The sequence below is a fragment of the Somniosus microcephalus genome, chromosome 5 (genome assembly GCF_052327205.1).
Source record: "Somniosus microcephalus isolate GS21.2 chromosome 5, FLI_Smic_1.0, whole genome shotgun sequence".
NCBI lineage: Eukaryota > Metazoa > Chordata > Chondrichthyes > Squaliformes > Somniosidae > Somniosus > Somniosus microcephalus.
The window spans coordinates 102061988-102074021 of record NC_140991.1 but is presented as its reverse complement, the minus strand read 5'-3'; the positions used below and the strand labels follow the sequence as shown (position 1 = coordinate 102074021).

At 45.3% G+C, this 12034-nt stretch overlaps 1 protein-coding gene across 1 annotated transcript in view; it reads right to left on the bottom strand.

Annotated features, from left to right (window-relative positions):
• Positions 1–12034, bottom strand: part of hecw1b (HECT, C2 and WW domain containing E3 ubiquitin protein ligase 1b) — a 773289-nt gene that overhangs the window by 33550 nt on the left and 727705 nt on the right. The window contains exons 27-28 of the mRNA XM_085988048.1: positions 9300–9385; positions 8624–8736 (exon numbers count right to left, since the gene is read on the bottom strand). Of these exons, the coding sequence (XP_085844174.1) occupies positions 8624–8736; positions 9300–9385 (199 nt within the window). The remainder of the gene's footprint in view (positions 1–8623; positions 8737–9299; positions 9386–12034) is intronic.

The window sequence follows — 12034 nt, the reverse complement described above, 5'->3', positions numbered from 1 at the left end:
AAGTAGCCGATGAGAAAAAGGCATCGGTACTACTAAACTTAATGGGCGCAAGAACGTACGGCCTATTGCGGAACCTGATCACTCCAGTCAAACCGATGGAGAAGAGTTTTAATGAAATTGTTGATATCCTACAGGAACACCTAAATCCTACACCACTGCTGATAGCAGAAAGATTTAAATTCCACAAGAGAAATCAGCATAAAGATGAGAGTAATGCTGATTACCTTACGGAACTACGCAAGCTATCAGAGCACTGCCAGTTCGGAGCAGGACATTCAGATACCCTACGGGACAAATTTGTCTGTGGACTCTTGATTGAAGGAACCCAGAAGAGGTTACTCTCAGAGAAAGAGCTGATGCTAGATAAGGCTTTCAGCGTGGCAGTATCATACGGAGCAGCAGAAAGGGGAGCTGTGGAAATACAGAAAAAGCCACAGGAATACGGCACCCATGAAATGACACGGGGATTTGAAAAATGTTATCGCTGCAGCAGAACAACCCATGACCAGAAGGACTGCTGGTCCAAGGACAAAACATGCAGGCAATGCGGAAAGATGGGACACATTGCACGAGTTTGCAGGTCCGGGAAGAAGACTGAGTTTGCAGGTCCAGGAAGAAGACTAACGACAACAAAAAGACTACTAAGAAAAAGTACAGGAAAGTACAAAAGATGACGGACAGTAGTTCCGAAGACCAGAAGAGCGATAGTGAATCCGGGAACAAGAGACTAAGCTGTCTCAAACTACACAACGTAATCACAAATGAGGATCACCGAACCATTTGGGTCACCCTCATGATAGCAGGGTCCCAAGTCAAAATGGAATTGGATACAGGATCAGCCCTGACCGTCATGAATCGACGAGACTACGAGCGGCTATTCTCACACATACCCTTGAAAGACACATCCATTGTCTTGAAGACATATACGGGGCAGAAAGTATACCCCAGAGGGAAAATAAGGGTGCCTGTCGAATACAACGGCAAGGAAATACAGAAATTGTATCTGTACATACTGCAAGTTGGTGGACCACCGTTATTGGGACGTGAATGGATCAGAAAGATAAGTTTAGACTGGCACTCCATTCAGGCACTGACTGTGGCTGGTAAAAAGGATGACGACGTCACACCTGGACGATTGTCAAAAATCTTGGCTAACGCTAAAGAGGTATTTCAACAAGAACTGGGAACTCTTAAAGGCGTAACCGCCTCGATAAAAATAGAAGAGAATGCAATTCCCAAGTTTTTCAAAGCAAGACCGGTACCGTATGCAATTCGCCCAGCCGTCGAGGCAGAGCTGGAGAATCTGGAGAATGCAGGCGTGTTAACTAAGGTAGACTGGAGCGAGTGGGCGACACCCATCGTTCCTGTCATGAAGAAAACGTTAAACAATAAGTCTGAGGAGCCAAGGAAGGTTCGCATCTGTGGGGACTTCAAGGTGACTGTGAACCCAGTCCTTCACACAGTACAGTATCCTCTTCCGAGGATAGAAGATATTTTCGCCTCACTATCTGGAGGGAAATGTTTTACAAAAATTGACCTAGCGCAAGCATATTTGCAGATGGAGGTTGAAGAATCCTCTAGGAAATATCTCACGATAAACACTCACAAAGGTCTTTACCAGTATAATCGACTGGCATTCGGAGTTGCATCAGCTCCGGCTATATGGCAAAGAGCGATGGAACAAGTCCTGCAAGGGATTCCGGGGACTCAGTGTTACTTGGACGACATCCTAGTGACAGGTGAAAATGACAGTGAACACCTTGCCAACCTAGAGCAGGTGCACACTAGACTAAGAGAACATGGGCTACGAGCCAATCGCCCCAAGTGCGAGTTTTTTAAGAAACAAATATCGTATTGTGGCCACGTGATTGATGAAAAGGGGTTACATAAGTCCCCTGACAAAATTGAAGCAGTAGTTAAGGCTCCAGCGCCTGAAAATGTGTCGCAACTGAGGTCATTCCTCGGATTGGTTAATTACTACCATAAGTTTTTGCCGAATTTGTCCACAATTCTGCACCCACTGAATGCCCTGCTACAAACTGGAGTAGCATGGAAATGGAGCGATGAATGTAAGTGGGCCTTTCAGAAGTGTAAAGGCCTGATCACTTCAAGAGAAGTATTGGCTCACTACAACCCATCACTACCGATAAGACTGGCGTGTGATGCGTCTCCCTACGGCGTTGGAGCAGTACTGTCACAAATCCCTTGATGGTTCAGAGAGGCCGATAGCTTTTGCGTCACGCTCGTTAACTGCAGCCAAGCGTAACTACGCCCAGATTGACAGAGAGGCCCTCAGCCTGGTGTGGGGGGTGAAGAAGTTCAATCACTACCTGCACGGACAGAAATTTACTCTACTAACTGATCATCAACCTCTCGTCTCCATTTTCAACCCTAAGAAGGGCGTCCCGATAATGACAGCACAACGGCTACAGAGGTGGTCCCTTTTCCTAGGGGCACACCAATATGACATCGAGTACAAAGGAACTAAACAGCATGGGAATGCTGATGGATTGTCGCGCCTACCGTCGCCGACGGTGGAAGAAGCACCTGCAGTGGATCCTGTGGCGATATTCCACTCAACCATAGTCAAATGTCTACCTGTGACGAATGCAAACATAGAAAAGGAAACACGAAATGACCCGACACTCTCCAGGGTCTATGATTTAACGGTGAAGGAATGGCCAGCACATGGCGAACCACTGTTGCCAGCATTCTCGCCGAGAAGAGAACAGCTGTCAGTGTGCCGAGGAACCTTGATGTGTGGATCCAGAGTAGTAATTCCACCCAAATTGAAGGAGAGAGTGCTCAATGAGCTTCATGAGGGTCATCTGGGAGGGGTAAAAATGAAGAACTTAGCCAGAGCGTTTGTGTGGTGGCCGGGAATCGATAGAGAAATGGAAGAGATGACCAAGAGCTGTACAGGATGCCAGAAGGTCCAAAACGCCCACCACAAGCCCCTCTACATCCATGGGAGTGGCCCTCATCTCCATGGCAAAGGGTACACATTGATTTTGCTGGTCCATTTATGGACTCAATGTTTTTAATTGCGGTGGATGCACATTCAAAGTGGCCAGAGGTAATAAAAATGTCCTCAACCACCACAGAAAAAACTATCACAGTCTTACGAACCATATTCGCCAGAAATGGGCTGCCTGAACAGATTTGCTCTGACAATGGACCACAGTTTGTGTCTGAAGAGTTCCGCAGGTTCTTAAAGAACAATGGTGTTAAGCATTACACATCCGCCCCATATCATCCAGCCACCAATGGATTGGCTGAGAGGTTCGTTCAAACATTCAAGAAGGCTATCAAGGCAATGTGTAATGAAGACATACCCCTACAACACAAGGTGGATAACTTCTTGTTTGCCTACCGGAATGCGACACATGCGGTTACCAACCAAACTCCAGCCATGATGTTCTTCAATCGAAGACTAAGATGCCGCTTGGATTTGGTTAAGCCAAACATCAGAAGAGATGTGGAGAACAGGCAGTTTCAGAATATGAATGAAAGGCCAACCAGGAGTTTCAAGATAGGTCAACCAGTTTTGGCCCGGGACTACCGCACAGAGAAATGGCAGCCAGGAACGATCTGCACACGGCAAGGACCTCTAATGTATACCGTGGACGTTGGAGAGAGCATTGTAAGACGCCATGCTGATCAGATTCTAGAGTCACTGGAAAATGTCAAATCTACACCACGACCCTATACACCTGGTGATGAAACCAAAGTACCAATTGCATCTACCTCAGAATCGGTGATATTGGAAGCAGACGAACCAAACAATGACGTTGATCCCGAATCAACTTTGCCAGAAGAACCTGATACCCCAAAGAGGCGTTATCCGGACAGAATCAGGAAGCTTCCTCAAAGACTGAATTTATAATTGATTAACTTCAGCTAATGTATATAGCAACTGTAATTGTAAATATGTTATTTAATTATTAATCGAATGTTATGTACTGTTTAGCTAAAAGGAGAGGAATTGTCGTGTATGTACCTCGAAGAAGGAACTATATTCTGCAGCCCCTGTATACTGCAGTACCAGTAGTGACCACCCCTGTATATAAGCCTGTGTAGTAACTTTGTATAGTAGTTCCAGTTTTGTCTCCATTCAGTAAACACCTGTTTTAACCAACTTCTGCAGTCCGTGTCTCAATTACACACGGATGTTACACTCCCCTCCCCACTTTCCCTGCCTCTGTACTTGCTTAAAACCTATTACCTCCAACTTTTTCCCATTCTGATGATAGGTCATCGACCTGAAAGTTAAAAGTTAACTTTGTTTCTCTCGTCACTGATGCTGCCGGACCTGCTGAGTATTTCCAACATTTTCATTTTTATTTCAGATTTTCAGCATCTGCAGTATTTTGCTTTGGTATTTTATTATATTGTTTTCCTAATATATTATATATACAGTTCATATCATACAGATAAGTGCACTTCTATATATTATCTAATTTATCAAAACGCTGATAAATGATATTCAAGTTCCACTAAATGATTGCGCACACAAATCTCTACAGTCTTACGTTTCCTTTCTGAAAAATGTGAACTCTGATCCTTTTAATCCAATCAGCCACATACCTGGCGCACTCATCCCCAGCAGCCCCACTTTCTTGCTTGTTCTGTCTTGTTTTTCTGCCTCACTTTTAGCTACTTCAGCTCATATATCATTACTCAGGTACTGTTGGTGGTAGAGGAGGAGGGTTCACAGTATTCACTATGACCACAATACTTTATGGATCAGTTGATATGTCTGCTTGCAAACCAGCAGCCAACTGATAGCTCCCCACATGTATGTTTAGCAGATTTGGGTGTTAGCTTTAATCCACACCTAGTGCTGCAAAACAAGACTCTTAAGGCACTTCTACATTATTGTTGTTTTGTCATCTCCTGACATGCAGGTTTTGTGCAGTAGACAGCACTAGCAAATCTGAAAGTTTCAGGGGAAGAAATACGCCAATGACCATTTTGGGTCGTTACTATCGCCTGGGTGCTAAATTTAGTGCCCAGCGAAAAATAGCGCAGGCAATCACTAAATTCAGTTTTAGCAACCCAAGAGGGAGGTGGAGCGCTAATTGAAGTGCTCCACTTCCTCCTTAGAGCGCTAACCCCCAATATCGGGGTGGTGCGTTCTGCAGCGCTACGCACTGGGCCATGTAGCGCTGCCGCATCGAAGGCTCAAGCCCACAACTCTGCAGGGCCCTACCTGGACCACCGGAGAGCAAGGGGCTGTGCCAGCAGCCTGGCACACAAGAGGAGTGCCGGGCTGCCAGATCGCGCCATGGACCCTGTGTTCAAAGGCGCAACGGGACAAGTAAATTGGCTGATTTTTTTCCCTGCCCACTACCTCCCCTTTTCTTAGCGTCCCGCGAGCCTCCTGCTGCTTCGTTCCCGCCCCCTGAATCGGTTGCTGTCATCACCCAGCGCAGATTCTGGGGGCGCGGGCCAGCCAATTTTGCAGGTGGGGCGAAAATCGGGCGCAGTGCACGGTCATGACATCGTCATCGCCTGCGGAGTGGGGCACTACCGGCTTACCGCCGCCACTAAACTCCCGTTGAATTTAGCGGGAGCCGCTAACGGCACCGCGCCCAGGCCAAAAGACGGCGGCGCTAACGAGAGGCGTAAATGCACCAAATTTCTAGCCCTGATCAGCCTCCATTCAGCTGATGGCCTACATTTTGCCGGGTCTTCTCATCTGCTGCTAGACCTACAACCTCCCCCCCCACCCTCCATTGGCCTTTATACAGCGCTCGCTCAGTACAGTACACTAGTGTGCTTATGTCGTGACACAAAGTAACTCCCTGATGCAAGCCTGCTATTGCATGGGACTGGCTCAGTGTCAGAAGTTCCCATCCATGCAGGAGCAGTGCTGAAAAGGTCACAGTGTCAGTACACTCTGCCTGCTGGAGCCAGTTTACATGAGGCCAGAATCGCTGAGTAAATACAGGAGAGTGTTGCACTTAGGTTGCTCTTCCAAGATGTGGACCTGGATCTGCAGTAATGTAAAAGCCCCTTTTAAGCACTAAATACATGACTTTCTGCATGATTTTCTCCTATTTATTCATCCCTTCAAACTATCTCTGCCCACACATAACCAAAAGCAATTGCTTCTATCACTTCAGCTGCATCTTATCTGCTCTTTGATGGCTTCCTTCTTTTGACTGCTGTATGTGTCCTGTTCTAGCTTAACTGCCAACCCTCATACTGTGAACATATAGTTTCGATATATTTAACTCTTTGGACTTCTCTACAGTAATTATATCAGCTTTTGAAATAAATACCTCTGATCTTTCATATTAAAACTACAGGGTCAAAATTCTTGGGTTGGAGAGGGCAGAAAAAGTGCTGTCATCCTGGGAAGAGCCGGATCTGCTAGATCTTCATCCCATCTTTTGCTTTGTACCAAATTCTGGCTGGAAGCCTGCTCGCTCCTTTTCCATACGACAGAAACTTTGGGATATGTCTGGGGGCATTCCCCGAGGCCTGACACAGGTTCTGTACTGGGCCTTAAGAAGGTCCCAAGACTGCTGTGACACTAAGGTAATTGATATCAGAGGGGATCGATTACCTTTAAAATGATGGCACTTCTACAAAAGAATTTGCCAGTTATCTTTGGCCCTTCCAGAGTCCCCATCATTGTGACTGGCACAATGGGGTGAGCACCTCAGATGCACCTGTACAGGTGCAGGCCGCCTGGCTTGACTATGGAAATGCCGCCTCCCCTGCGCTTTGGCTGATGGTGCACAGGAGTCCCGCTCTGCCACACTTCTGGAGACAGAGCTCAGACCCTGGAATTTCAAATGTACAAAGCAGAGTTGGAAAAATTAACAGAACCTTAGCATATGTTTCTAAAGTGTTAGCAATCTTGATTAAAACAAAAAAAATACTTCCTTATACTTCTAATTTAGCTACGGAAATGCTACTGTGATCAGTGAAGGCTTAGCAGTTTTATATGTATTTTGAAATAAGCCATACTCTTATGTCCCACCCTGTAAAATGCTGGTGCTTTAATTAAACATTTGTCATTTTTCAAACATAAAAGCCATGTATTTGTATTAGTCAGCATTTAGTTATGAGGCCATTGCATGTGCAATATTGTTTACTGTGTTCCATGATCCTTAGCTGCTTGTGGGGTCTGGTTCTTCAAACTCAATTTCGGTATCATTTAATTTCCTCAATTTGTTCTGCTCTGTAAACCTGAATAAGTAGCTGTCATCTCTCAGTAATCTTTTCCCTCTTTCAGTCATTGTCTTAATCCCTGTGCAACTGCCAATGGAGATTAGCAAGTGCACTCAGCATACAGAAAAGCAAACTCCAGCCTAGATTTACAATTTGTTGTAAATGAGAAACTAAAGTCTAATTTGCCTTCAGGTTTTACTTTTAAATTAAAACAAAAACAATTCTGTACTAAAAGCTTGAAAACTGGTGGTGCAAGTGCAGTGGAATGGAACTGCCCCCCCCCCATCCCACCCCATCCACTCAAGCACCAAAATGTACTCCCCATCCAAAATTACAAGCACAGTGTCATTTCAATGGTAGGCTGCCAACACTTGTAAGGGTCCTTCACTGGCGTCGTCAAGATCCCACAGCCATTCCATCTGAGGTACCCACAGGCCAAAGAAAAGTGTTTAGCTTCGCCAGGAAACATTCCGCCTCTGGACAAAAGGTATCTGTCCCGTCTGGGATCAATGACTTTAGTTGGGCCAACCTGCTGGCCCCCATCTCCTTGCTGACATAAGGCCATCAGTTTGAGAGATGGGACTTCCACTTTTACCCGTCCACTGCAGGAATTCCCACAGTGATGTCTTCGAAGTGGAGACTCGGTATTTATAAATCCTGCCTGATTATCTGCAGCGCTGGTCCCATCCCTTTAACATCAGAACTCTGCCCCAGGCCCTAAGGAAATTGCGGGTCCATTTATTGATGTTCTTAAGATATTTACTTGTATTTCTCCTTTGATTTGAAGATTTAATGAAGACTTAAGATGGTCACTGATGCAACTGATACTGGAACTTTCTAGGGATTTAATTACTATTTTTTGTGTGCTGTTTGATGGGTTTGTACTAAATTCCCATTTGTACAATTTTAATGTAGCCATTAAGCCATTTATTCTAAACAGATTTCCAACTGTGTTAAAAATAGTGCAGGGAGGGACTTAGTGCAGATGTGTTAACTCATTCACTAAAAATAGGGCACAGTAGAAATTAAATTGCGCATCTCGTTAAAATTAGTCGTCATATAGCTGTTACTTTTTCTGTAAACTTGCAAAAGTCAGTTCTTGCAATAAACCTAAAAGATCTGTTGCTTTTCTTCCCTACTTATTTCAAGACCATTGAAAAGCAAATTGGTTAAATGGCTGATTGGAATCAGTCCTGGGCACAGACTACAATTCCTTCTTGGAGGGAGAGGGAGGGACGGGGGGACAAGGAACCAATATTGTGCAAATCATGTCTCCCAGCAAATAAATACAAGCAGCACTGATTCAGGGCTTCAAGAAGTCAGTAGCTCTTATCATCTCGCCCATACAGCTGAATTCTGAAGTGCAAAGCACCCGGGTTATTGCTACACATTGAAGAAATATCTGTTCATTTATTTCTTGTTATTCCCTGACAAATACCTTGGCAGTGATGTCACTTTGCCCCATTTCTCGATGCAGAATCGCCTCAGTCCATTGCTCCCTCTGAGTGCAGCAAAGCCTTCATAAGGTATGCTGGATGTCCCCGTCACAAACTGTTAAAGAAAAGAAAGAACTGTCTCCCAAATAAACCAAGCACACATATATTTCTGCTATGAAAACCATGGCGGCTTGCAATGTGTAAAATCTGCTTAATGGGCTGGATTTCATTATAACTTCATTTTGTACAACTGAAGGGTCTGTCTGCATGGCATCATCTTGCACTGATATTCAGACAGACCAGAACTGGTCTCGAGTCAATATTTCATGTTGCTTTTTATTTAATAATTGTAAAATGTTCTAATCAGCAAACATTTTTTTCTGTTGTAATCTATGGTATATTGTGATTGTGCCTTAACATTCTAGGCTACAAATTACCATTGGCGATAAGAGTGGACAAATATTTATTGCATTCTTATAACATCCTTCGATCCGTTTCTTTAACAGAGGTGCTAACCTGTTTAAAATAAGCAGATTATTGCCTCTTTTAAAAAGAACTATAAGAAAGTTATACAAATGCATTAAAAGCATCTGTCGGCCAATATTACCAACACTAATCTTCAACCTTCTGAGACATGTGATATTAAAGAAAGATTTTGCAATTATCAGTATTATCTACCTGTAAAAGCCGGAGCCGCTGCTCATTGTTGAAGTGCTCCACAGCTGTCCAGAACCACTTTATTACGATGTGACCATCATGGTAACCTGAGGAAAGGGCACAATCATTAAACACAAGAGCAGATTGTCTACAACTACACTTTGTAGCATCAATCAGCAGGGTTGTCCTGGTAGACCTGAGCTTTAACAACAGTCTTGACTAACATTTCCACTTGGGGTTTTCCTAAGAGGACTGAGTTGGCATATGTGTGAGGGACAGAAGATTCTAATGTAAACAAACCTATATGCTGTTTTGTACAAGAATAGATTTAATTGATAATAAACCTATACTAGATGCTTAGGAAAATTAATTAAATCAAAACATTATGGGGGAGAAATTGAGTATAGCCCCGTTTGGGACGCCAGCCTCGCCAGGGCGCTAAAAGTAGCGCCCCGGAAACATTCACGCCCCCGCACCGGAAATTGAGTGGTTGCGCCCCAAAGGGAAATGCGGCGCTACTGGAGGTGCCCCGCATCCCTCTTGGGGCGCTGCGAGTATTGCAGGCCTTCCTCCCCTTCTTAAAGGGGAGGGGCCTTGTGCAGCGTGATCTGGGGCCCAGCTGGGCCCCCGAGGATCGGGAGTGCAGGCAAAAGAGCCCGGCACCGAGGAGAGATGCCGGGCTCTTGGAGCGCAGCCGGCACTCCGCGGGTGGGGGGGGGTTCAGGAGGCCGGGGACGGGAGCGCAGGCAGGTGCTGGCAGGCAGCCAACAACAAAAATGGCCGCCCCGCACCTCGCCTTTAATTTGCGCCTCCCCGGCCGCAGGTACGCCACCCTGACCCTGTCGGACATAGCATCCGGCGGTAAATCAGGGGGCGCTGCCAAATATCGCGGCCGGGGCGTCAGCGGGGCACTGCGCACACTGATGACGTCATCAGTAGCTGTGCAGCGCTAACGGTTAGCGCCACCACTAACGTCCTCTTAAGGCGCTAACGGGTGGCGCAGCCAACTGAATTTCTCCCCCTATAGATCCAAACAACTACATTTTATGTGTCAATGGAAGTAATTTAGGCATCTTTATTACAGAGTATGCGTTTCAGGGCCAGCACGAGAAGGATGGCAACTTGCTAAAATAGCAGCATAATCCCCTCACAGCAAAAGACTTGCCGTGATGGTGATGACTCATGGGATTAAGAGAGATGTAGCAAACATATCATGAAAGAGAAATCAATGTGGTGAGTGGCAATGGCCATTATACTGTGGAGATACAGAAGAATTAGTATTACTGTATGTCCATTGCTCATCCTGCCTCTGTTAATCATCATGAAAATGAGGTAGCAGTAAGTTGGTTATCAATTTGAGAGTAAATTGTGTAGAAAGCCATAATATATTGCAGATACAGTTGCTATTTAGAAGATCTAGTGAGATTGAGCACTTGAGCAAATAATTGGTAAATTACCTTTAATATAGGGGCGAGTTGGCTAAGGTAGATTGGGAAACTACATTAAAAGGTATGATGGTAGAGAAGCAATGGCTAGCATTTAAAGAATTAATACATAATTTACAACAAATATACATTCCTTTAAGGTACAAAAACCCCACAGGAAAAGTGGTCCAACTCTGGCTAACAAGAGAAGTTAAAGATAGTATTAGATCAAAGGAAGAGGCGTATAATGCTGCCAAAAAGAGTAGTAAGCCTGAGGATTGGGAGGATTTTAGAATTCAGCAAAGGAGGACCAAGAAATTGATAAAGAAAGGGAAAATAGAATATGAGAGTAAACTAGCGAGAGACATAAAAACAGACTGGAAAAGCTTCTATAGGTATGTAAAAGGGAAAACATTAGCGAAAGTAAATGTGGGTCCCTTACAGGCTGAGACAGGAGAAATTATAATGGGGAATAAGGAAATGGCAGAGAAATTAAACAAATACTTTGGGGGCGATTTTGCCAGCCCTGGGGAGGTGGGTTTGGAGGTGGGACTGCCGGGAAAATGGCAGAATCTGGGGGCGGGTACCCATCGTCCATCTTCCCAGGAGACGGGTACCTGACCCGCACCAGATCCCGTCTCCTGGAGGCGGGAAGGGGATTACAGCCACTTAACTGCCCATTAACAGGTAGTTAACAGGCAGTTATGAGGATTATCCCCATTTTTCCATCATAGGTGCGGGCTTCCCGATGTCGGGAAACCCCGCTAAGGTCAGCAAGGTGAGCAGTGGGTCTGCGAGGGTCGGAGGGGTCCAAATGTGCGCTGTGGAGGTGAGTGATGGGTGCAAGTGTGGAGAGGTAAATATGTGGGGTGAGGGAAAAGTGATAGAAAAAGTTTCCTTACCTTTGTTTCTTCCGGCAGGCTTCAATCGTTGGGGATGCGGAGGCTCCTGCATCTCAATGGCAGAGATGACAGATGGCTGCTGCATTCTCTGATGCAACAGTCATCTGCTTTCTGCTCACAAAACAGGTTTGGTGAGCCTTGAGTACAAGAACTCACCAAACAATGGAGAATGTCAGTGTTTGACAGCTTCTCAAAGCTGTCAAATGATGACAATTCATCTGTCAAAAATTTTTGACAGATGAAACGTCATACGCTGACGTTCTCTGTAACCGGCTTCCCCTTAATTGGCCTGCTAAGCCCACTGGTCAGGGTTAACAAGGTCAATCAAGGGAAAATAGCGTGGGTGGGCCACAAGTCAATGGAGGTGGGACTAAAACCCAATAAGCAGTAGTTCCGCCTCCAACCCGCCCCCATTGGCAAAATCACCCCC